At 43.1% G+C, this 27525-nt stretch overlaps 1 protein-coding gene across 6 annotated transcripts in view; it reads left to right on the forward strand.

The window, feature by feature from the left end:
• LOC120384228 (mitotic spindle assembly checkpoint protein MAD1-like) overlaps positions 1 to 27525 on the forward strand; it is a 268654-nt gene that overhangs the window by 71407 nt on the left and 169722 nt on the right. For all 6 annotated transcript variants that reach the window (XM_039502618.1, XM_039502612.1, XM_039502613.1 and 3 more), the window contains exon 3: positions 27217 to 27345. In XM_039502618.1, the coding sequence (XP_039358552.1) occupies positions 27217 to 27345 (129 nt within the window). The remainder of the gene's footprint in view (positions 1 to 27216; positions 27346 to 27525) is intronic.

A 27525-nucleotide genomic window follows, 5' to 3' on the forward strand; every position in this document is an offset into this window, starting at 1 on the left:
TATATCTTTCTCCACATTGAGGGAGGGAGCGAATTTCATGGACCTATGCTGTACAGATCTCTGTGAAGCACAAGACAGTATAATTGTGGGAAGGTGGAGTAGATCACAGTGCATCATAGGTGCAGGCTCAATGTCCCATGATGCAGTTTTTTCTGTCCCCTCATTCAATAGACTTTTTTCAATGGCCCCTGTTTATTGTGCACCCACCATCTCTGTCTGAAAGGATGAATCCTGCACTGCTCTCTACTGTTGTGGTCACTGTTCTGAATACATCGCGGATGGTCATGCAGTATATCATGAACTCCCAATCTGAACAGGAATCAGAGTTGGCTGACCTGCTGTGTGCCATGGAAAGAAACAGCAGATTACTTTTGGCATTCACAGAGTAGCTGAACACGGTGGACTGTTGCTTTTGGGCTTGGAAAACAAGCACCGAGTGGTGAAGTCACATCAGTCGACCGTTGGGGCTGCGTTAACTCAAGTGTGCAGGATCATTAATCACATCCTGCTATGAAGGATTGTAACTCTTGGAAATGTGCATGAAATAGTGGATGTCTTTGGGTCGATGGGATTCCCTAAATGTAGTGGGGTGATAGATGGCATGCATATCCCAATTTTGGCCCCAGATCATCTTACAACGGAGTACATTAATAGAAAGGGCTACTTCTCTATGGTATTGCAGGCACTTGTGGATCACCATGGGTGTTTCACTGAAATCTACGTGGGGTGGTCTGGGAAGGTGCATGACACATGCATCTTCAGGAACACTTGCTTGTACAGAAAGCTTCAATCAGGGACCCAGCGTACCCCTTACTTCCATGGGTCATGAAGCCTTACACGGGAAACTGGATAGCAGTAAGGAGCTATTCAATAATAGGCTGAGCAGGTGCAGAATGACGGTAGAATGTATCTTTGGCAGATTAAAAGCATGCTGGTGCTGCCTTTATGTCAGGTTAGACCTAAATGAGGAAAAATTCACATGGTCATAGCAGCCTGCTGTGGACTTCATAATATTTGGGAGGCTAGGGGTGATGAGATTTCCTGGGATGGAGCATGAAGGTGGATTGCCTGGTGGCTGATTTTGAGCAGCCAGATACCAGGGCTATTAAAGTGGCACAACAGGGGGTTATTTGAATAAGGAAGACTTTGAGACAACATTTTGAATATGAGCACCAGTAATGTGTCATTCAATACAACACTCTGCCATGCTTTATTAATTTACTGTCTTGCATAAAAATTTTGATGATCCCTGACCAGGATTTGTAGTCAGCAAACGATCAAATTGCCAATATGTATAAAAAGTGCCTCAGAAGTACTGTACTTCAAATTCAGGAGAATAATGTTAAGCTAACTGCTTCGGTTTGAGGCTCGCAGCCTAAAGGTGGCTTTCATCTTCCATGAAGCTGAGTATTTTCTAGATACATTTAAATTCATATATAAATTTTCTGGATTATTTGTGACACACAGGGATAATCCTGGGAGGGGAGATCCCACCTGGTGAGTGATAACCAGGATAAGCCACAAATGTTTATATTCTGGAGCTAACATTTGCGAAGTGTCCACACCAGCCTTCACAAATGTGTGAAGTATCTCAGATTCATGGACAATAAATTAACTAGAGTTAAACTCTACTGTACAGAAGCCCTGATTAGATTGAATTGTGCTGCTGTAGCTCCATAGTGTAGACCGGGGTGGCCAACCAGTGGCTCCGGAGCCACATACAGCTCTTCAAAAGATAATATGTGGCTCCTGCTAGAAGCCAACTCTGGGGGAAAAAAATGGTGGGTGCTCAGCACCCCCCGGCAGCCCTTACAGTCCCCCACCCCTCCCCCATCAGCGCCTGCCCTTCCCTCCTACCGTGATCAGCTGTTTTGCAGCGTTGCAGTGGCTCTGGGAGGGGGAGGAATGAGGACGTGCCCAGCCCCCTTTCCTTCCCCCAGCGCCTCCCACCATGACCAGCTGTTTTGCAGCATTGAGGCTTGGGGGGGGGGGAGAGGGAGGCAGGCTGAGTGCCACATCCTCACTCCTCCCCCTTCCCCCCCTAGAGCTGCCGCAAAGCAGCAGACAGTGGCAGGCGGGAGGTGCTGGGGGAGGGAGGAGCAAGAACCCAGTGCGCAGCCTCTCCACTCCCTCCTCCAGCACCACCTCCTCCATCCCCTTGCTTGCTGCCCGCCGTGATCTGTTTCTCACCGGCAGGAGGCTCTGGGAGGGAGAGGGGAAGGAGCAGGAAACGTGGCTTGCTGGGAGGGGGGCAGAATGGGGTGGGAAGAGGCGGGGGGGGGGGACATGGTGAAAAGGGTGAAGTGGGAGGTGGGGCCTAGGGCAGAGCCAGGGGTCCAGCAACCCCTGGCCAGAGCCTGTCTCTCCTTGAATAAAGTACACAGTTACTACTAGCTGGTGTGGAAATTTTTTATCAAAATTTTTCTGACACCATCTAACAATGGAAGGCAAGTGCAAACGGAGAAGATACACAGAAGAAAATTGAGGCTTCCAACAGAAGTGGGAGAATAAGTACTTTTTTGTTGACCCCACTACACCCTACCATTACATTCATCACCCCACTCTGGCCCTGAAGGGGTTAAAACAGCCATGGGGAGTCAATAGGAAAAGCAGCCAGGCTAGGCTGATTGGGGAAGCAGCCACAGCTGGGGCCACACCCCAGTCAGGCCACAGCTGGCCCTGTAAAAGGCCAGTGAGTCAGGAGCTGAGTCAGTCTCTCTCTAGCTGCGGAGAGAGAAGGACCTGGCTACCTGGGAGCAAAGGGTACTGGGACCAGAGCAGGGCTGGGGAGCTCCAGCCTGGTAACTCCTCAGGCTGCAGGCTTTGGGAAAGGCCAAAGAACGTACTGGGGTTGCAGAGGTGCAGCCTGGGCTTAGGCAGAGGTAGCTGGTCCGACCCCCTTGCCAGTGATGGGTGGCCATTACAGACTGCAGTTTGCCCCAGTGAGTGGGGGCTAGATGATGACTTGCAGTAGCCACTGAGGCAAGGTGGGTGAGAAGGTTGGGGGTTCCCCTGGGAGGGGAGACCCAGAGTGTGGGGCTACTGCTGGGGCAGAACCCCGAGGTAAAGGGCACTGGGGTCTGGGAGGGACACAGGGGCCTGAGGCGGGTGAGCTACCAGCCAACAGAGGGCGCTCTGAGCTGGACAAGAGCTAAATCCTGATATGACCAAGAGGAGGCGCTGCGCCGGTGAGTCTCACTTCGCTACATAAGGCCATATGTCGTCTTTGCCAGACGTGCATCTCTCAGTTCAAATCTTCAAACTTGCAGCGTCATTTCACTTCTAGCCAAGCACATATGGATCAAGAATTCTCACAAGGTTCTGAACTTTGCACTTTAAAGCTGAAAACTTTGAAAAAACAAACAGATGTAGAAGCCCAGTTTTTCACCAGATTTGCCAACTGATCGCAGACTGTAACGTGAGCATCCTATTAGTGGCTGGCATAGAGCCTGTGCAAAAAAGCCCCACTCTGAAGGTGAGTTTTTATAAAAATGTGCCTCACTGATGTGATTTCAATCCTGTCACTAGAGAACAAGAATGTACAGAAGAAAATTTCTGGCCTGCAGCTTTAACGTCACACGATAGAATGTAGAATCTCTGACCAGAACAGTGACTTCCAATCGCAACTGCACTTGCAGCTTCAGCAGTGTGAGTATTTGAGCATCGCTTTGGATGAGTCGTGTGATGTACAGGATAAACTTCAATTATCGGTATTTGTCTGGACTGTGTCTGACGGCTGTGTTGTAAGGAAAGAACTCCTGGATATCATGCCACTAAAGGACAGAACTCGTGGACGAGATCTAAAGGAGGCATTGATGTTGTTAGTTGCAAAACACCACTTCCCTTTACAGAAGCTCACTGCCATTACAACAGACAGGGCTCTATCCATGTGGGGATCTGTGAATGGATTAGTAGGGCTTTGTAAGTCTGATGAGAGCTTTCCTGAATTTTGGACATTTCACTGTATTATTCATTGGGAGCAACTGGTATCTAAAAATCTCAAATTTGATCATGTCCTGAAACCTTTCTTGCACATTGTGAATTTCATTCGCTCAAATGCACTCAATCACAGACAATTTCAAAATCTAATCGAAGGACTGCATGAAGACAACTTTCCTGCCGATTTGCCATTTCACTGCGCAGTTCAATGGCTCTCGAAAGGTAAAGCTATTTCATGTTGGTTTTCTTTGAGCTCCTGGAACTAGTAAAATTGTTTATGGAGGAGAAGTACAGAACACGCCCTTACAGATCCTGGGTGAGTTCTAGACTTGGCATTTCTTGCAGACATGCTGCTGCATTTGGATAAACTAAACATGGACTTACAAAGAAAATTCTGGTTGCTGTCTGATCTAGTGCAAAGTGTATTTGTGTTCATGAATAAACTGCAGTTGTTTCACAGACAAATGCTTGAGGGAGAGCTGACCCCCTTTCCCTCAATGTCACAACTTCCAGCCGGATGAAAAGAAGATGCAGCAGAACCCCTAAAATGGAGCACAACTAGATATGCGAGCATGATTAAAGATCTTAAGGACAGTTTTGAGGAAAGATTCCAAGATTTGCAGCAGAAAAGATCTCAAATCAGGTTTCTGATTGACCCTTTTAGTGCTGAAGCCGATTGTCTGAAGTCCCCTTTAGTCAGTGATGAAGCAGCATCCCAGATGGAAATAATAGAACTTTTGGAAAATGACAGATTAAAATCCTTACTTTCTGGAAATCTGTGCCAGAGGATAAATACCCCAACATCAGAGGTGTGGCCCTAAAATTAATCTTGATGTTTGCCTCGACCTATCTTTGAGAGTCTGTTTTCTCTACACTCAAACATGTGAAATCCAAGCACCGATCCGTTTTGACAGACAGCCACTTGAGAGAACTGCTGCGTCTGAGCACAACTGAACACAAACCAAACTTCTGGCAATCTTTGCTTTTAACAATTCCCTTGAAGTCCCACTAAGTAAAATGTTAAGACAAGTTGTTGCTGTTGTATTTATTATGCATTTATAATGTATAGTTAATGATGATATAATTTGAGTGTGTGTGTGTGTGTATGTGTGTGTGTGTGTATTGTAGCAGAGCTCTGACCTTGCTCCTGTGCGTCCTGTGCTTCTAGGCGGTTTATGCTGCCTCAGTGGCTCACTGTGACCCTCCACGTAGCCCTTCTCTCTCTAGGGCCAGGGTTACGGTCTACTGAGCCCTTTTCATCATAGGCTGCAAGGAGGTTGGTGAGAGAACTCCCACAGTCTCTGTTCAGCCTCCTGTCCTGACAGGGACCTGACTTCCCCTCCCAGGAGATGTTCCTGTAGGGGTGGGTTGGGGGGAACCCGGGCCCGCCCTCTACTCCGGGTTCCAGCCCAGGGACCCTAATGGCAGCAGCTGTTGGCAGCCAACCTTTCACTGCCAGAGTTGCTACATTTCCCTGGGCCACTTCCCCACAGCTCTCCTGCTTCTCCCTTCTTCACCCTTACCTTAGGGCTCCTTTTAACGATGTTTTAGGGTGTCTTCAGTAACCAGCCCTTCAGCTGCACTTCCTCTCCTCTGGCTCCCTGACTCCCCTGCCTGACTGGAGTGAGCCCTTTTTATAGTAACAGCAGGGCCTTAATTAGAGTCAGGTGGTCACATTAACTGAATGGCCTCACCTGACTCTTTACAGCTTAATTAGAGTCAGGTGTTCTCATTAGCCTGGAGCAGCCCCTGCTCTGGTCAGTCAGGGAACAGAAAACTGTTAATCCACTGGCCAGTATATCTGCCTTCTGCTATTCTGCTGTACCCAACTGGCCTGGGTCTATCACAGTATGTATATATACACACGCCCCATATAATTTGATGTATATTTATTATGCATTTATAATGTATAGTTAATAACAGCAACAACTTGTCTTAACATTTATACACACACACACACACACACACACACACTGTGGATGTTTGGCAATGTACACTGGTAAATTCTGGCTCCTTTTCAGGCTCAGGTTCCCCCCAGTGTAGACACTTCCTATATTGACAGAAGGGTTTTTTCCCCATCAAAGTAGTTAATCCACCTCTGAGAGACAGTACCTTCTTCTGTCAACCTAACTGTATCCACATCAGGAGTTAGGTCAACCTAACTACATAGGCGTTAAATTTTTCATAGCCCTGAGTGACTTAACTAGGTTGATCTAATTTTGAAGTGTAGACTAGGCCTTAATATCTGAAAGCATCAGAATACATACCACCTATTCTGTACCACATTCTGCACCACCTGTTCCCACTTCATCAGGTCTACCATAGGGACTCTGAATGAGTGGAAGGAACTAAGGCAGTGGTGGGCAACCTGCGGGCTGCACATGGCCCATCAGGGTAATCCGCTGGCAGGCCACCAGACAGTTTGTTTATATTTGCACAACTGCCCGCAGCTCCCAGTGGCCACGATTTGCTGTTCCTGGCCAATGGAAGCTGCTGGAAGTGACGGCCAGCACGTCCCTGTGGCCAGAGGCCAAGTCATGAAAAGAGAGCATCCCAAGTTGTAGAGAGAGAAGTGGCAAGGTGCATGAATGAGTGACAGAAGGGGGCGCATTGGACATGAGTGGAGCTAATCCCCAGATCAGCCAGGAGGAGGTGTCTCTATTGGTGAATAGACTCCAATGACAGAGGGTTAATGGGATAATCTGGTCCAAGCACAATGCAGACTATGAATAAGGCATCCCCATTTGATCTCTGCTAATGTAACCCTCCGACCTAGCCTTGCATGATGCTGTGCTGCTGTGGAAAGTTGCAGAGTCAATACACTTGAATTGCAAGTGTATATTTGTAGAACTTTGTGTTGGGCTGTGTTTGGGTTTAGTCCCAAACAGAAATCTGAATTGGAAAGGTCAAGCTTCTAAACCTTGACTGTAACAGACTGCAACTCTCATCAGCCAAGCAAGCTTCTTTTTAAAGTTGGCTGTAGCTTACTTTGATGGCTAATGGGAGTTAGAGTCATAGACTTTAAGGTCAGAAGGGACCATCATGATCATCTAGTCTGACCACCTACACATTGCAGGCTACAGAACCTCACCAACCCACTCCTGTAATAGACCCCAACCTCTGGCTGAGTTACTGAAGTCCTCAAATCATGATTTAAAGGCTTCAAGTTACATAAAATTCATCATTTACACTAGTTTAAACCTGCAAGCTGTCAGCTTGCTCTGGGCCAGATGTTGACTCAGCAAGCTAGGGGAAAGAGAGAGATTTGGGGGAAGTCCCATGGAGGTACAGAGGTAAAACAAGACCCTTTATTTTGCATTTTTCTTCCCCAACTTATTCCTAAAGGGCTACTGATGTAAGTCTTGCTTCATGCAAATCCTCCTCAAAATGTACTTGAGCCATGAATCTTCAAAAAGTGAGGGCAAATAAATAAACTTTAAAAACAACTAAACCCTGCAATGATTACAATGCGTACTAGCCTTACTGGCCTGAGCAACAGCATGGTCTGAATTTTGCATGCAGTATTGTGGTAGCCATGCTGACTGAAAAAGAGCTCTGTGAAGCTTGAAAGCGTGTCTCTCACCAACAGAAGTTGGTCCAATAAAAGAGATTACCTCGCCCACCTCGTCTGACTTTTGTCACTTGTGTTCCTTCTCTTCATCCTCTTTGTGTGTTTATGAGCCTCATTTGTTGTCATGTTGAATTTAGTTTGTAATCTCTCCATTGCTAGGATCACGGTATACTCATTAGTGAGCGCCACATCTTTGGTAACTTGTTCGTAGAAGAAATTTTTTGCTACCAGTTAGAAGTTGGTTTATACTTGGAAGCATGAAGCTTTAGTTTCCTATCAAAGTATTGTGTAGTTTTCTTTTAAATCCCTATTAACATAACTCTGGATGTTCTCACTATCTGTATAAATGTCCAATCCACTTTTGAATCCTGCTAATGATATATTGCAGCCAAGAGCTGAGCAGGCTAATTATGTGTTGCATGACTGCACCTGTAAGACATATCAGGAAATGCCTCCCCTCCCCTGAGCTTCTACTGCATCTCTTTTTACTAAACACACCAAAAACATAGAGCCGGCAAACTAACAATGGACATAAACTTATCTTCTACATTGTAATTTTGGAGCTCTCTATTATTATTCATTCTGCTGAGCACTTAGCAATACAAGTATGCTTAGAGACTGTCATGAAAAAGAGGAAGAGATTCCTTCCCCAGAAATCTTAGGACAAATATAATGTGATTAAATTCAGTGTTGGACAATGCAGAGCAGTGCACATTAGAGGGAATAATTTGACACCTATACTTTATTGGATTCTAAATTAATTGTATCAATTCAGAAAAAGACCTGGGCATCACTGTGGACAGATCAATTGAAGATCTTTTCCCAATATGCCGTTGTTTTCAAAATAGCAAACAAAATATGAGGATGTATCCAGAATAGGCTAGAGAACAATATTGAAAATATGCCATTTTATAAATCAACAGTATACCCTCACCTAGAATGTTGAATTCAGTTATGGTCACACCCATCTCAAAAGAGGTGGGTTTTTTTGTTTGTTTGTTTTGTGGCATTAGAGGAGGTTCAGAGAGGGTGATTAAAAATAATTAGGGACATGGAAAAAGTCATATCAAGAGAGAATGAAAGGACTGGAACTCTTTGCCATAGAAAGGAGACAAATAAGGGGGAAGATGATAAAATACAAAATAATAAATGTATAGGTAAAGTAGATAAGGTGAATAATAGTTCCCATTCTCATAATACAAGAACAAGTGGGCATTCTATTAAATTCAAAGGTGGCGAACTCAGAACTAATAAAAGGAAATGTGTGTTCACACACTGCACAATTAGCCAGCAGAATTCACAGCTACAAGATGTCATTTAGGACAAGAGATTAGTGGGATTCAGAAAAAGATTAGACATTTATATAGATAATAGATCCAGAATTGTTAGAGTACACTTCCAAAAATACAATAACTTTGGAAGGGTTACAAATCCTCCTGCTTTAGGGCATAAACTATCTTATAAACTATTCTGGGATCAGAAGAAACTTACCTGAGAGCAGGATTTAAATTTTGTTATTTAAGTTTAATGTTTAAAATTAAATATACACAAGTTAAGAGGGAAGGTACTGTACATCTGGGGTCAGGCTTGAGTTGTGAGGGATTACAGGTATTGGTTACAAGGATAATGAGATACATACATATCACATAACCAACATAGACCCAGATTGGGGTGTGGGAGTTTTTAGAGTGTCAGTGAATAAGTGGGCTCGGGTACGCCACCCATGGAATGTATTGAGAGCCCAAGTCAGTATCAGTGTTGTGAATAAGTATATGGGTGGGTTGCGTCCCTTGGTTCGTCAGGGAAGGAAGTAGGTTATTTTCCCCGGTCGGCGGTCTCAATTACTCAACCTGGTATTGACGGTGTCCCATGATGTGTTCCATATAGAAGTCTCTGGACCACCTGAGCTGTCTCCATGAGCCGGGCATAGTATTGACTGACTCTGCCTGCTTTCAGAACCGGCTTGTTGTGGGAGTCCCATGAGCCCAGGGCTCCCATGATCAGGGCATGTATCTGGACTTCATAGCCCTGGGCCCTCAGGGTGTCGGCCAGCGGGGTGTACTTCAACGCCTTCTGTGCTCAGGCCTTGTGGAAGGCTGGTGACCTGTTTTCAAATGGCACTGTGATAATCTTCTTCTTTTCTGTGTCTGTCACGACGATGTCCAGTCGCAGTCAGCTGTCTGTCCCGGGGATGGCAGAGTTGACGGTGATCTTTCCCAGGGACGGTGGGACGGCTTTCGCCAGCCGGTTCTGGATGGCATTTTGATGGTGCTGCCAGGCTCTGGAGTGCTGTTTGCCTCCACATGGGACAGGGTCTCATTGGCATACCCACACTCCCTGCAGCGCTTGTCCCGGTTGCCATGGCGGATGGCTCTGCTGAGGGGAACGCAGTTGAGTCGGGCCCAATGAACGAACCGCCAGTCGGCGAACTTGGTGAAGCTGCCCCCCGGGAGGAAGTGGTTACTGGTGTCCCATTTGCTGGACACCTGGAACACCTTGCCCTTGTCTGGCTTCCGCTTGTGATTCTTGGCATAGTGTCAGTGGATGGTGTCTTTCAGGGTCCTTTCCAGCATCATTCTGGCAGTCGGGGTGATGATGGTGTGGTCTGGGGTCTTTATGCGCGGCACCAGTATTTCCAGCTCCTCACACCACTTCCAGTGGCAGCCGATCCTCTTTTCTAGGCATGCCTGCTGCAAAGTTTCTCTTCTCAGCCACTGGTGTTATTAGCCATTGATGGAAACAGGATACTGGACTAGATTGACCACTAATGTGATTGTCTGACAATTCCTATGTACCAGAAGATTCAGTGACCCTACACAAACCTGTGAAACAACAAGACAAAATCAGCTATCTCACAAGACGAAATTGCTGAAGAACCTGCAGTAGGACCCCCGACATTTTGCTTCAGATGTAATTGTGTATATTTTAGTGTGATTGTGGCTGTATTTGAAGTAGTGACTTATCATTTATTCCGTACACAATTTCTTATGTGGAGATATTTTCCCTATCTTTCATCATCCGACTAAGCTTACTTGGTCGAAATACCCTGTGCAAGGAATTAAACTATTGCCCTTTCTCCTCAAAAAGAAGAGGTAGGAGATACAGATATATACTTTAAAAGCCAGCATAGTAAATTTATTCACAAGAGGAAGCAACAAAGAATCCTGTGGCACCTTATAGACTAACAGACGTTCTGCAGCATGAGCTTTCGTGGGTGAATACCCACTTCTTCAGATGCAAGTCACTTGCATCTGAAGAAGTGGGTATTCACCCACGAAAGCTCATGCTGCAGAACGTCTGTTAGTCTATAAGGTGCCACAGGATTCTTTGTTGCTTTTACAGATCCAGACTAACACGGCTACCCCTCTGATACTGTTCACAAGAGGAATACACATACATGCACTTTTGAGAATCGCAGGACCTGATAGTATATATTGTTTCACAGCACGTCTATAGCTAGAACTGTGGAATAAGTAGGCAGGTTCCTGACACCAGCTGTGTCTTAGTCATATAGAAGAGGGTCATCCCTAAAGAGGTAAGAGGAGGTGGATTTTGCTGGGCTTTTTTTTCTTGACAGTGTCGTGGCACCATGACTTTTGTTTCTGTAAACGGTATTGTTTGGTGAGGTGACTAGGTGGTTGAGTCCCATTTTTTTATAAGAATGCATTTTGCCAGCAGGGTTTCGAAAGTGTAGGACATACCAGCATTGGCTCTGTTTTTATAGCCTGTTCTGTTTTCCTGATTCAGAACCTATGGTCTACTCTCTTGCAATGTGGTAATGAGATCTAGGATAATAATGTCAGGCTATATCTGAACAATTGGATTAAAGGAAGCCCTTGGTATAGGACAAAGGTTGGTGTAACATACATTGGACCATGTGACCAAATGTTAGCCAATTCCCCAGGGACAACTCTTACTCCTGGCAAGGTTTAACAGATTGCTTTTGGCTTTTCTCACAATCAGCACTTTGTAGTTAATATTTTAAAATGTTTGGAAAACACAACATAATGAAGGTTGAAAGTGTTACCTTTAATTGGACTAAATTTAAAAAATTGGGAAGCTTTCTCCTAGTTTCCTTTGTCTGACATTGACCTGATGATGAGAATACTTTGTACTATTCTAGAGCTTGCCTTGTTTTTAGAATAGGAGATTTCAAACAGGAAGCAAAACTGGGAAAGAAGACTTGTTGCTAAAGCAGCTACTATATGATGGGTGGGTAAACTTTTGGGCTCGAGGGCCACATCTGGGTATGGAAATTGTATGGTGGGCCATGAATGCTCACAAAATTGGAGGTTGGGGTGCAAGAGGAAGTGAGGGCTCTGTCTGGGGGTATGGGCTCTGGGGTGGGGCCAGAAATTAGGAGTTCAGAGTGTGGGAGATGGCTCCGGGTTGGGGTAGGGGATTGGAGTGTGGGTTGGGGGGTGAGGGCTCTGGGGTGCAGGAGCCTGGGACTGAGGAGTTCAGAGGGCAGGAGGGGGATTAGGGCTGGGGCAGGGGGTTGGGGCTCAGGAGTGCAGGCTCTGGGCGGCACTTACCTCAAGCAGCTCCTGGAAGTAGCGACATGTCCCCTCTCCAGCTCCTATGCAGAGGCACAGCCAGGTGGCTCTGTGCACTGCCCCGTCTGCAGGTACTGCCCCTGCAGCTCCCATTAGCCCTGTTTGCTGGCCAATGGGAGCTGCGGGGGCAGCACTTGTAGCGGGGGCAGCATGCGGAGCCCCCTGGCTGTCCCTACGCATAGGAGCCGGAGAGAGGCTATGCCGCTGCTTCTGGGAGCTGTGTGGAGCAAGCCCTTGACCCCACTCCCCGGCAAGAGCTCAAGGGCTGGATTAAAACATCTGAAGGGCCGGATGTGGCCCTGGGCCATAGTTTGCCCACCCCTGTACTATATTCCCATTGTTTCCTCATTTCTTTTGGTAATAGTAACTATTGACAAAATCTGAGTATGAATAAGAGCTTTTTCTTCTCTGTCTGCCCTTGTCATCTGTCTGTTGCTATGAGGCATAGTTCCAGTTGTCTTGAGTGGCATGCAAATGTAGAAAATGTCTTTAATTTGCAGTTCTTGGTAATAGCATTATTATTAACCCTTTTCATTAAGAAGCATGTACCCAGTTTTGAAATCTTGGATCTTCTACTACGCAGAAATTATATTAATGCCAGAAATGTAAGATTTTTGTCTTTTGGAGCCTATTCTAGGTCTTTATTAAAATCTCACCAGGAAGAAGTTGGTGCATGGATTTATGTTTAATTAGAACATACTGTACAGTCTGTTTTTTCTAAATGGGACTTTTCAACAGGATATTCCAGTTAATGCTATCATAGTGTGTGTGTGTATTTTTGTCTTGGCACAAAGCCATCACAGAGTTCTAAACTGATGTGGTGGAATTTGTATGTCATTTAAAATCTAACCTGAGACACAATGGAGTCACATCTGCTTTCTTTACTGCCCTGGATTATTTTGTGGATGTTGATTTCCCCCCCCCCCCTCCTGTTGGTTCTGCAGAGCTGATATAGCTATGGGAGAATGAGCTGGATTATTTTGTGGCTCAGTCATCATCATCAGAGTTGTTAACTAAGTTTTGATTGCAGAATGTGTATCACTGGTGGTGTCACAGAACACAAATGACTTTTAGATTCCAGGTTGAAACTGCAGAGCTAGCAGGTGGAAAAATCATCTTTTGGTTTATAAACTGAGCAAATTTGCTCTGGAAGTCATTAAGACACAATAAACTGGGACCTCAAGATACTTTTATTACTGTATCACTTACCAGCATATTATCACATTTTAAGAAATAATATTATCTACTTCTTTTGCAAGTCTGATTTTTCTCCTTCTTTTCACTTTGTCTTCTCATCTCCCTCTTGCACCTTTTTCGTCTCTTGGGCTAGAGTTGCACCAAAACCTTAGATATTCATTTCTGTGAATTATGCCTGAGCTTTTGCTTCTCTTTACTTTTCCTGTTCTTAAATTCTTTATTTTTGCATCTAGAATCTCTCCAAGACATACAAACCATGTTAGTTTGTTAGCATACTCAGCAACCAGCAGAGAGTTCTGCTTGACAGACATTTTAACAATTTTTCCTTTTTTCTTGCTTAACAGACCTTAGAGTAGAATGAATAATGAATATTATAGGCCTGTCTGGGGCTGTGAGATGATAAATGAATTAGAGATGTATACATTAATTAATAAAAACGACATCCCAGAGTCAAAATCAGCAGAGACCACAACAAACATTAGTAGAATGTTTCCCTTGAAAATCCCTTCTCAAACTCAGTGTTCTACCATTTTCTAACAAAGTCAGGATGAAGACATCTAAGCCCATCTGACATTACATTATCCTCCCAGCAGTCTTTTGTACTCTTTGCTTTATATTCTGCTGCACTGGAATCCCTATAGGCTCTTGTGCTCCATATCAAATGAGTGTGTAGTTTGTTACTTATTTGAAAGTGTTCAGCAGTGGAAGAGTGTTTCTGATAACCAAATGTTTCTTCTTGTGTGTATGCATATATATGTGTATATTAGAAAAACTCCCTCAGCTCTTCGTAGAGATTTTTTTTTCCAAAGAAGTCGGTTTACACATGTTCTTTCAGGCTTTCTTCACTGAGAAATGAGCGAGTACTCTAAGTGTGTTGATCAAACATGATAACATATTCTTGAAGAATCCCTGAAAACACATTGCAAGAAGTTTTCTTGCATGGAAGGAAACAAACCAACTTTAAAATTAAATGATCTGATCAGAACAGATCTCTCACAGTCTTGATTTCATTATAACTTGGTAGAAACATAAATCTGGTGCGTAATTTGAGGTGAGAGATAATAAAAGGAATGATTTTTTACTACAGACAGAGATGGGATTGGCACTCATCTTGTCCATAATAGTTAAGTGAAGTTTCCGGTTTCCTTCTTTCCCAAACGCATATCTGGTAGGAACTTTCCATTAACTGTTCAGAAGACTTGAATGGAAGCAGAGTACCAGCAATAATCTACTGCTGTTGGAACCCTTGGGAGGGGTGAGTGAAAAACTTGTCCCCCCTCACCTCCCTAAATTGCCTCATTTTAAAATCTACAGGTTGGCGAACAGGACAGAATCCAGCCAGAGGAAAAACCATCTTGACTCTGCTTCCTAACACTAAAATGAATGCCTGACTCCACCACACTAAGTGCGGGGGGAGGGGGTTTGGGGAGTCTCGAAGAATGGAGTAGTACCAGCGTATTAGAATTGAAGAGGGTAAATGTTGAGAAATTAAAAACCTGATGCAATGGCAAGAAATCTTAAAAAAGCATGAATGTGGAAAGACAGGAAGAACCTAAATACACCATAATAATTAAATTGCAACAGACTATAATTTCTCTGATAAAGAAAAATACAGGGAACAAGAAGTGACTAATGGAGTTCAAAGATTTGAGAATACAAAGAGGCCTTTATTTGGAATGAAGATGGGGAAGAGAAACAAACAAAAATATTCAGAATCAGTTATGATTTATGTGGAAAAGAGGGGCAGCAATAAAGCAGGCTGAGTAAACTCTGCCAAGGAGCTGAAGAGGAATAAAAGAGATTACTTGCATTGTATATCGGTGCGGGTGGAGGAGGGGGCGAAGGGAACTGAAGACCTCCATTAATAAAAGGAGAGTCAGCTAGAAGTCTAAAATGACTGAGCTACTGAACTGACTATATAAATGGTTCTTTAACAAGAAAAGAAAGAAAAGTGGTACAGGCAATTAAAAAGTAATGAAGACTTTTCAAATAAAGATGTGAGATAAATTAGTTAAGAGAATATGTAGGAAAATTGACAATATACAGACTGCTGGTTCCAGGTGTCCTATATGTAAAGGATGTAAAGGAAATTAGTTAATGAAATTTAGCAAAAACACTGGCTATTATATTTGAAAAGTAACAGAGAACTGGAGAAGTATCAAAGGATTGGAAAAAAGCAAATGTGGTATTGATCTTCAGAAATGGATGAAAGAATGATCCTAGCAATTACCATCTGTTTAGTGTTGCTTCAGCATCTAGTAAAATTCTGGGTTTGGGGGGGACAGTGATAGAAACAAATCTGTAAATATCTAGGGGATGAGGGAACCGTATGCAATAAACAATATAGGTTTATAAGGAACAAATTCTGCCAGGCAGACTTCATTAGTGATCTGGAAGAGGGTAAACTGCATGGGTGAGATTTTTCAGCCCTGCTGTGGCCCCGTACCCCAGGTAAAGGGGTTGGAGCAGTGTAAAGGGATTCTAAAAGCGTACCTGGCTACAGAAGACTCCCTCATAAGCCCCAACATAAGGAATGTGGCTGAGTGTGGGATGGCATTTTAGAGAGCAGGGACTGTGGGGGACTTTGAGCAATCCTACTGGGGGTTTCTCCAGCCCCCCCAATCAGCCAAAAATGGAGAGGATGGGGGCAAAGGTGGTTTAAAGCTACCATAAGGCCTCGTGGCTGGGAGTTCAGTGCTAAGCCTCTTAGCACTGAATCATTATAGGTGCCTAAAAATAAGAAACAAGACAAATTTGGAGGCATTTTACTCATTTTTGTGAGTCTGCACTAAAGTACAGTTCTACTCTAAGAGGAATTGTGTGAAAATGGCACTTCCTTATTCAGCAGATCTGCTGTCCTGTGTATTTAAAGTCAGCTCTGCTGACGTTACTGATTAATAAAGCACTGCAACTTACTTTATTTGCTTAGACCTGCAGAGGCAAGAGTGAGTGAGCTGGATTCTATTCTATTTTTGTGTATCCTCAACAGAATCGTTTGTGAAATTGTAGTTAGTCACAGCTGTGCAAACTCATGAAGGTAGTAGGTTGCACAGGTGTAAGTGAAGGCAGAATTTGGCTTGCAGAATATTTTTTATATTTTAGCACCTAAAAATGTGGTAGGTGCCACATCAAAAAAAAAAAAAAAGTAGACAGAGCTCCTATCAGGGACTGCTAGTGTCAGATGTCATGGTGTAATAAGTGAGGATCATAGACAAAAAGGGGAGAGGTGATGAGGGAGGCAATAAGATAAGACACTTACACATGTAAGGCATGTACATGCCTCGATGATTCTGTTGTTTAGTTTTCTTCTCCTCCTTTCTCACTGGCAAGATGGCAGAAAGGACTTTTTAGGAGGGACTTGAAGTGACAGAGATGTCTCAGAGAGCATGTTCGAGGTGGGCATTCAGAACACAAGGTTCTGAATGTTTATTATTGATAGTGATACTCAAGAATAAAAGATTGTGGGATGAGTTTGAGGAACTGGCAGCTAGAAAAACACCTGAAAAATGTGATCTGGTAGTCATTGGGAGATAATAAACAGAGCTCCACAATGCTATTTTTAAAGTCACTTTTCTGAGTAGAAGTGCATTTAAGGCTGGAAAAAAAGATTTATAGATAAAGATGGAAAGAATTAAGTACATTTAACTTGCCAAAATTAATTAACTGAAGGGTGGTTGTTCCAATCAGCAAGCATTTCAAGAGTGTAAACACCAAGGAAGGGAGAGCCATTATTTAGAATGGGGACAAAAAGACGTGCAACTGGGAGCTATGGATTCAAAATATGCTAAAAAATTTTAGACTGAATATCAGGAAATATGTCCTATCAGAGTGATTTGTTAGACTGTAGAAAAGTTTGCCAGGGAACTGTGGAAAGCCCCATTGACTGTGTCAATTAAAATTGCACTGGAGAACATACCGCAGGGAATTCTGCACTAAAAAGGAAATGGACAAGATTAGCTAATAAACCTTTTCCACATCTAGAGTGAAATCCTGGCCCCACTGAAGTTTTTTTTTTTTATTATTATTTAAGTTTTGCTATTGACTTTAATGGGGCTGGGTTTTCACCATTAGCTCTATGGTATCAGGCGTTCATTCTATCCCATGGTGTCGTCCCATAAAGTAACTTCATAGTATATTTAAATAAAAAGTTTGTATTTTCCTGTTCATGCAATTTAAGTTACTGGACTGTTGTAGGTTTCTCTGAGTTAATGAAATACCTGAGAAACCTCTGTTGAGTCTCCTTCCCCACTTTGTTGGCTGTGGACTTGTATGTTCCAAACTCCATGGATCCACTCAGATGGAGTAGCCAAATGTACACAAGTGCATTGAAAACGCATTTTTCACTGCAGTTTTGCAACCACAACAATGAAATATACAAAATTCCATTCACTTCCTGATTTTTGGCCAGTCCATTTCCCATAATATTCTGAAGGTATTTTTTTATTATTATTTGAATAGGGTGCTAAGCCTTGTTTTGAGCGATATGGAGAAAATCTTGCTCCTCATTGTGATAACACAATATCTCCCCAACATTCTATTCAAGTTATCTTATGCACACATCTGTAGCTGTACCCCCGCCCCCCAGTCTGTATGCAGAGTGATTTAAATGGATAGTGGGCCTCTGGAAAGAAGACGACCGAATTTAAAATTGTGCTTAATCTCATGATACCAAAGATAATGTGATCTAGATGGGTAGCTGATACAATTCAATTTGAAATATGTTCTTTCCTTTCAGCTAGAAACAGAAGCTTGTATATTGTGTATTCTCTTAAAGTTCTATATTCTCACACATAATGAAACTTAGAGAATTCAGTGTCACTTGTTAAAGTGAAATTAGATCTGGGGAATTTCCTCTGGGATATGGAGGAGACCACGGGCAATATCTTTCTTGGCGCTGCAAAAAAACCGTGTGCTGTGCATGAGATTTGTGGCAGTACATGTAGAGATGTTGCAGGAATATGGTACAGTATGTGGGGCATACTGTTGCAGTAAATCATACCCATTTGTCCCATGTCAATAGGGTCTGTTGAATATTCTAATTTATGATCAAAGTTACTGGCCCTGTTGTTACTATTTAGATCAGAGGACCTGAATGTGTATTGTGACAAATCCTCCAAGGTCAGTAGAAGGCAGTGTGATGAATCTGCTAAGGGTGAATCTCCTGCTGCTCTTCTGGCTCTTGACTGGAGGAAGATAGCTCAGGCAGGAGGAAAAGGTTCCATGGCAGTTGGAATCTTGAGACAGCAGTACAGGTTCCTAGTGGCTGCTCAGGGTGATTTAGCTGAGGTTTCTGAAGGTGCTTGTGTCCTGTTGGTTTAAGAACAAGAACTCGGGGTCACCAAATGAAATTAATAGGCAGCAGGTTTAAAACAAGCAGAAGGAAGTATTTTTTCACACAATGCACAGTCAACCTGTGGAACTCCTTGCCAGAGGATGGTGTGAAGGCCAAGACTATAACAGGGTTCAAAAAAGAACTAGATATGTTCATGGAGGATAGGTCCATCAATGGCTTTTGGCAGGGATGGTGACCCTACTCTGTGTTTGCCAGAAGCTGGGAATGGGCAACAGGGGATGGATCACTTGATGATTACCCATTCTGTTCATTCTCTGTGTGGCACCTGGCATTGGCCATTGTTGGAAGACAGGATACTGGGCTAGATGGACCTTTGGTCTGACCCAGTCTGGCCGTTCTTATGTTAGTATAAATAGACTAGTTCTTCTTTGAGTGGTTGCAGATATGAATTCCATTCAGGTGTGCTTGTGCCAATGGCACCAGACTTGGAGACTTTTTTCCCAGCAGTACCCGCGTGTGTGTGTGTGGGGGGTGGCACATGTACCTTCACTTCCTTGTGTCCACGTCTAAAGTAATACAAGGGCAGTGGCACCTCAACCTCCCCTCAGATCCTTCTTACTGCCATTGACCTTAGTCAGAGCTCCCCATGTGCAAGTCTCCTCCTCATGCTTATTTTCTCTATGTCACACTCGTATCTCTGGGACTTCTTTTTGTAAAAAGTTTAATGGTTAGTACCCAGGGTCTAGTATAATTTCTAGCTAGGTAGTTTTTATAGTAATTTATAGTGCTGAGCCCCATGTGGGATGCAGCATTCTCTGGGCTCCAAACATTGTCCATTGTGTGGGGTCTCTCTCCCCCACATTGATCCCCATGCTCGCTGCTTGCTGTGTGTAGGTGAAGGTAACAGTAAGGAGAGATGTAACATATGTTGATCCTTCAGAAAGGGAATGCAGATTGCAAGAGGCCGTAATCTGTTGGGACAGTTTATGAAGCTTGTATTGGCACTGGGACCCACTTCAGCCAGCAGGACTAGCTTCCCTCAACCCTCTTCCACATTGTTGGTGGTAGCGAACAGACCCCTGGACTCTGATTCTTCCTTGAAAAGGGAAAGCTATTGATCTGCATCCCCTGAGGATCCCAAAACCAGATTGGGGACGTTCAAAAATCAAGGAGAGATTCGTCATCCTCTTCATCAAAGATGGGCTCACAACTTCCACAAGATTCAGGTCAAAGGCCTGGGATAGAGCTGGGCTGTCAACCTGTGTCACCAGTTTTGTTTTTGTGCAGATCACGGTCCAGGTTCAATGACTGATGGAGACCGGGTCTCATGTAAATGTTCCCTCCAATCCCTCTATTTCCACAAGTCATTCACAAACTGAAACAGGAAAACGTCAAGTTTATCCTCATTGCACAGACCCAGCCAAGGCAGTGCTGGTTTTTAGATTTCTTCAACCTTTCAGTTCCTCCTCACACTCTGTCTCTTTTCCCAGACTTCCTCTTGCAACTGAACAGTCGAATACTGCATCTGGACTCCGGCAACCTCCATCTCACAGCTTGGCATCTGGGTGCCTAGACCAAGAAAAAGAGTATACTCTGCAGTGGTTAAGGAGATCCTCCTCAATAATGGAAAGCAATCAGTGATATCTGCTTATCTGACCAAGTGGAAACGGTCTTCCATCTCGTCAACTAGTTGTGGGATACAACCTTTGGCAGCAAAGATCCAAGACATCGCAGAGTATTTTTGACACTTGAAGTAACCAGGCCTGTCTTTGAGTTCCATGAGAATGCACTTACAGAGATCTTAGCTATCCACCCTCCAGTCCAGGGATGATTGGTATTTTCCAATCCTGTGATTCTTAGATTTCTTAAAGATGTGACTTGTCTCCTGCCCCCATCAAGGACTTGGTGTCCCCTTGGGACCTAAGTATCATACTAGAAGCCCTTACGGGCCCACCATTTGAGTCTATGGCAACTTGTTCTTGGCTTCCTCTAAGTCAAAAGATTGCTTTCCTTATAGCCATAACGTTGCTAGGAGAACATTTGAGCTGCAAGCATTGATGGTGGGTGGTCCTTCTACAATGTTCTTCAAAGTAGCTTACGACCATACCTGAAGTTTTTATTTTGGACCAGCTTTTCATTTAAACCAGGCAATATATCTCCTGATCTTCTTCCCAAACCTGCATGCTAGCAGAGACTAGGAATGTCTATGTGACTTAGAAATCAGGAGAGTGCTGGCTTTTTATCTGGACAGGTCCAAGTCCTTCAGTCTCCTTGCCTTTTTGTGTCCTATGCAGATCACATGAATGGCTTGACAGTGTCAGAACAAACTCTCTCTCACTGGACCACCTCCTGCGTTACAGTGCCATATGATGAAGCCAATATTCCTTTTCTTCAAAGACTCTTACCCTGTTCTACAAGGGCCCAGGCTCCATCAATTGCTTTCCTCAAGGATGCTCCCTTCTGGACATCTGTGGGGCTGCTATATGGTCCTCAGTACATACATTTGCTCAGCACAGTGCAGTCACAAAGGCCTCTGGGTTGGATGTGAACTTTGGCAAAGTTGTATTTGAATCATTGTTCAAGTAGACTCTGAACCCACCTCTAAACAGTACTGCTTGGGAGTCATCTGAGTGGAGTACACATCTGCAATCACTCGAAGAATTTGAAATGGTTACGTATCTGTTCTGTAACTTGTTCTTTGAGATGTGGGTGCAGACGTATTCCACGATCCACCCTCCATCCTCTCTCCAGTGGAGTCTTAAGCCACTCACTCCAGTGCAAAGGAACTGAGGGGCATTGGAGTGATGCTATCTTTATATTGCCTTGGAAGGGGCCAAGAGGAGGCATAGGGCATGGGCTCCATGAGGAGGTGTAGGGCACATGCATCACACTGCTGTGGGGGAAAAAGTCTCCAACTAGTGCATTCGGCACAAATGCACCTGAGTGCAATACATGTCTGAACCCAGTTCCCAAAGAACAGCAGTTACAGAAAAGGTAAGTAACCATTTTTATACCATACCTGATTCTGTGACATCAGTTTCTCTCCAACAGTGGAAATAGACCTAGTTCAAGGCCCCATTATTGAGTATTGCTTTGCTGAGGAGCAACAGTACTGTTACAAAGAGCTAGGCTTGTGGAATATTCAGGTTCTGAGCTAAACCTAGAAAAGTTAAGAAATTCATAATTACGTCTTAAATATGACCTGGGGGGAGGATCATGGGGGAGCTTAGTTATACATCCTCTCTTTATAGGTTATGTCTATGGAATAGACTTACCAAGGTTAATATAACTGACCTCAGTAATTCCAGTAACATAAGGAGAATATAAGATCTTTCATGATATATGGTATCACATTTTTTTAAAGGAATGCATTACATAAAACAACTGCAACTGGCTTCTACACAGCTTCAGCCTTTGTCTTTGTTGTTTACCAGGAACCACACGCTGCCTGGATCTCTCTAAAGCATACAGAGACATCCAGTGACTGAACATATATGGCAAATAAACATATAATTAAATATGTAGGTAACAACACAACTGGCATTCATCTATCCTTTTTAAAGCTTCAGGTGGAAATCTGTTCTAGGTCATATCCTTTTCAGTAGCATTAAGGTATCTAGACCCTGGATTTGGTCATTGCTCCACATAAACAACTGTTTTCTAAACTTTATCTGTCATTATACAACAGGCTGAAGAAATGGAGGTTTTATCTCTGAAGAAAACAGTAAAGCAGTCAATACAGAAAAATAGCTAAATACACAAGCCACATGTCTGAATTAATCTCTATGTGATGGAGATGAGGAATTGTTTTCTGAATGTCAACTTTTATACGATGAGCCATTATAAAAGGTTAGGCTTTCTCACCACAGTAATCCTTCCTACACTTGATGAGAGGGATATGGGACTTAAAAGGCTAGGAATCCAGACAGTAGCTTTTCCCAAATAACAGCAGTTTCTTGTGAAGTTAAGTGGTGTACTGCCCTTTTGGAAAAAAGAGAAATGGAAAGAAATCTCAAACTTACTTCAACCCTTCCCCAAACAGGAGCTATTAACTACGGATCAAGACAGAACCCTTCATAGTGTCATCAGAGCAGTCCAGATTTCATAAGGGTATTTTATAAGTGGGAACTATGGAGGACTGCATTAGAAGAAAATGGCTTATGAATCAGCTGACAAATGGTGGAATACATGTAAAGCTTGTTTGAGAGGGACAACAAGAAGTCAATAAAACTAGATGGCACAGGGTTAAAGACCATGTGATAGTTTAAATACTTCAGTTCATTGTTGAGCTATGATGGGAATGTGGATGCGGCTGGTAGGAGCTGCATGAAGAGCTCTTGGTGTGAGTGGATGGAGTTGACAGGAATTCTCTCCAATAAGAATATGCTAAGTAAACTAAAGAGCAAAGTGTGTAAGATCATGATTAGACCAGCCATGACATACAGGTTGGAATGCTGGCCAATGAGAAAACGAGCAGAACAGCTACTTCACACTGCCAAAATGAGAGTGCTCATTGGATGCTGGGTAAAATGAGAGCTGATAGGCTACACAATGAAACAGTATGAACAAAGTGCTCCCAGAATAGCTGAAGGAGTATCAACTGAGATGGCTGGGTCATGTGAAACAATGAGATGTGGGATATATTGGTCAGAGAGTACAAAAGCTAGTAGTCACAGGACAAAGACCTAGAAAAAAGGTGATTTGAGACACTAAAGTAAGACATGAATGTTGATGGCTGCTTGGAAGATGCACTTGACAAGAATGCTTGGAGGTGAAGAGAGAGAGCTGCCAAACCCGATTGAAGGGTGTGATGCTATATGATTGAAATATGACCATGTATATCATTGATATTGCCACTGTTAGACAATTGCAACAAATCTTGTACAAAGTATATCATAGAATCATAGAATATCAGGTTTGGAAGGGACCTCAGAAGATCATCTAGTCCAACCCCTTGCTCAAAGCAGGACCAATCCCCAACTAAATCAAAATCATGTAATGTGTCAATGGAAAAGTTATTTGCTAAAGGTGATTATCCTATTTATATGCATGTATCATTTTGTATCTGAAGTGAAGAATATTGGCTATATAGCCATATCACCATTGTGTTTGTTCCTGGGGTAACACCCACAAAGTAGTTTACATCCAGTCTAACCAGCATACTGTGAATTGACTAATCAAGTTGATAGCCTATCAAAGACACTTTAACTCTCTCTCTCAGTGGGCCATGGAAGAAACTCATTCCGCCCAGATGGCTCTTTCTGCAGATGCTTTAGCCTCCAAGTGGCCAGTGGCTGCCCCTGTGAGTCAGTAAAGCATGTGACATGCTTATGTGACCCTGAACTCCATATTGCACCAGTCATTTTCCACAAACTGTGCTGTGGGCTTTTGTTTGGTACAATAAAATTCCAGGCACAAGGCAGCGAGTATAAAAGACCCTGTAAACATCTCCAGGGTGTCTCTTTTCTGCTCTGATTCTCTGGACTGTGGACTTTTATCTAAAAGGAGCATTGTGATCTGTGGACTGAGAAGTTTCCAATCTTTTGGAATTTACCAGAGACTTTACAAGCCAGCAGTCTGAAAAATCACTGCTACAAACCTGATATAAGAACTTTGCAATGATTATATGTATGGCTGGTCTCTTGGGATTCGAAGAACCCTTTGTTTGATTCATGAAATTGGTTTTCAATAACCACTCATCAGAGTCTAGTGTCTGGATGGTGAAATAAGGGTTGTGATGCCTAAGGAGGCTGCATTTTTGACTTCTTGTTAACCAATGTGATGAGACAGAAGTTTACTTTTGTTACTGACTTGGTATAATCTAATGATAGATTAACCAACAGTGTGGGGTGAGTTTGCCATATTTCTCAGCAGTTTGTCCTGAATCTGGCATTCTCAGCTGTTGAACCACTGAGGCACAGTGACAAAGGGATAAGGCAAAGAACATTTCTTAAGTGGGAAGCAGCCTAGAAGCTGAAATAGGCACTTTTGGCAGCAATATAACAAAAAATCCTCTTGAAATTTGAAATGTTGTCTATGTTGACATTCTGTGTCAATAAAGCAAAGTAGTATACTGGTGAGAGAAAATGTAAACTATTTATACACCTTACAGGGTTCAAAATTAATTGTATTGACTAAAGAAAAGGGACCTGCACCTCATTACAGACATCTCCATGAAGAACTTTGGTTAATGTGCAGCTGTAGTCAAAGAAGATGCTGGGATGCATGAGGAATGGAATGGAGAATATCAGAGAACATTATAAAGCCTTATATATAAATCAGTGCAATTGCCTCATCTGGATAGCGTGTGCAGTTTTGGTCAACCCATCGCAAAAAAGATATTGCAGAACGAGAGGATGTTCGGAGAAGAGCACCAAGAAGGGTCAAGGGCCTGGGAATAATTGTGATATGAAGAAAACTTGATAAGATTGGGATTGTTTCAGTTAGGCAACAAATAAGAGGGGACCTGATAAAAGTACATAAAATAATGATTGGTCTGGAGAAGGGAGATTGGGAGCTTCTGTTTTCTCTGTCTCATGACACAAAAACAAGGGGACATTCAATTAAGTTAAAAAGTGCTGAATTCAAAACCAATAGAAAGAAATACTTTTTTACACAACATTTAATTAGACAATGAAATTCATTGTCATAGGAAGTCATTTAGGGCAAGAATTTAGCAAAATTTCAAAAAGGATTGGAAATGTATATCGACATTGAGATCTAGAATTGTTATAATTAATGCTAAAATTCAGATTGGCTTAAACCCTGAGGCATGAGTTTTAATACCTATCTATCTATTAGAGACCACAGTGAGACCTAATGCAGGGGGCAGATTATCCTACGTTTGTCTACTACGGTTTTCTTGTACCTTCCTGTGATGGGCTACTGGATTAGATGGTCCTTGGGTCTGATCCAGTATAGTAATTCCTGTGTTCTTATCATTTGAGACTTCATTTCTTACCTGTGGCTGTCTGAGTAACAACAAGGCATTTCTAACTACAGTATCACAAATATTTGTGGGGTTTTTAATTGCAGTTTCTAGCCTTAATCAAAGGTATTCCATACTAAGGGTGAACAAGATTACAAATGGTAGACTATGTTCAAAGGTTCTTAAGTGTACTAATTTGTACCTTTGGCATGCTGTCTTTTATGAAGATTAGTGGAATGGTTTATGACAAGAATTTCCTTTATAGGTAGCTGCCATGGGAGTTGCTATTTTAAAGGGAAATTATCCACCTTTTTCTCAACTTGCATCTATAAAAAGGCCATGGTTAGATAAACTGTGTAATGAATTTTTCAAAGTGTTTAATGCTAGTTATTTCATTGAGTGGATTGTTTGTCCATAACTTAATTGGTGAAAACCCTTCTATCACTCTTCAGCAGGCCTGAACAGCCAATGCAATTGCCGGGGGGCTTGGTGCCAGTCCAAGTCACCTGAACACCCCCATATAGCTCTGCATTTTATAGATGTTGAGCTCCTGGCTTCCCATTCCAGTATTTTCCTTCGCTAAGGCTCTCACAAGAAGTGGGTGCCCCTATGTGGCAGAGTGCTGTGAACCAACAGCGAAGCTAGCACTCTGAGCACTTAAACACTGGCTTCTATCCCTGAGGTTTTGCTGATGTGTCATAACATCTGAAGACACCTACTTTGAAAGTCCTGGTTCAGAGATCCACCATAACAGGGTTTCCCAAACTGTGGTACACATACCCCGGTGCTGAACTGGGGCGTTTATAAGTAATCTAATTGCTATGGTAGTTGCTGCTGGGGCACCAAGAGGTACATGGGCAAAGCTGGATTAGCACCAAAAAACCCTGCGTTTTCACTGGACTCTTTTGTTCTAGTGTTTTGATTTTGTTTCCTTTACTGATGTAGCCAGAGGGCCAAGTCACTGCAGTAGCCAAACAAGGCTGGAAGGCCAAGTGAGCCAACAGGAATGAGAGGAAGCAGAAATTAGCTCAGAGCCAGACCAGGTTGACAGCACTGCTACGGTGCCTTAGAAAAACCACAGCGAGCACAATGTTTCACCACAGTACTTCCTGTTAGGTTTCTATGGAGCTTTCCTTGACCAGTGCAGACACAGCCTAACCATGCCATAAAGTGGTTTACAAAGCTGTTAATTAGTCTGGTTTCTGCACTGTTTATTCCTAAATGTTAAATTACAGACTGTGGGACTGGCCCATTTAGATACCTAGTGATTTCCATTTTGGAAGAGGGGTCCTTTTCTTCACAGCTACTAGAACAATACTCGTTCTTTGTTTCCGCCAGGCCTCCTAGTACCCACTGTCGAAAGCCGGATATCTAGTAATTCAGTCCAAACTTCATTACATGGTCATGCAAACCTCTTTTTAGAGTATCAGGAGAGATCACTGCTTCTTATTACCACCTCTTTTTAAAAGACTCAGTCTCTACTTGGTGCACCTAGCAAGTCTGCATAACCATGTGTTCCTGTCACAGTTATCCTTGTTCTTCCATCCCTAGTCCCTTCATTTGTCTCTCACACTTGTCTTTAGTTTGTAAGCTATTTGTGGCTGGGACTGTCTCATGCTATGTGTGTGTATACAGCACCTAATACGAGAGGACCCTGGTTGGGGCATTCGCATGCAACTGTCATATAGATATTCATGATAATTTACAGCTGAGCTACTTTTTGCCTTTACAGATGAAGGTGAGGCTTCTCCAGTCCTACGTAATGGACCTGAGTGACCAGAATAGTGTCTTAGTTCAGACGATGGAAGAGCTGGAGAGAGAGTCTGAGTGGAAGGTGGCTACACTAGAGGCAGAGCTTCAGGTACTGTTTGCTGTACGTGGATGTACCAAAGAAATGGTGTGTTGTGCTCTTCAGGGGTCATTACTCTCTGTTTGCAGAGCATTCTGTAAACCTGCCTAAAAATGCCTATGGGACTACTTATCTCCTTCTCTTTTACTGCTACAGTATATGTGTGTGTTATGAGAAACTTCCTTTCTAGGC

Source organism: Mauremys reevesii, linkage group 16 (assembly GCF_016161935.1).
Source record: "Mauremys reevesii isolate NIE-2019 linkage group 16, ASM1616193v1, whole genome shotgun sequence".
Taxonomy (NCBI): Eukaryota; Metazoa; Chordata; order Testudines; family Geoemydidae; genus Mauremys; species Mauremys reevesii.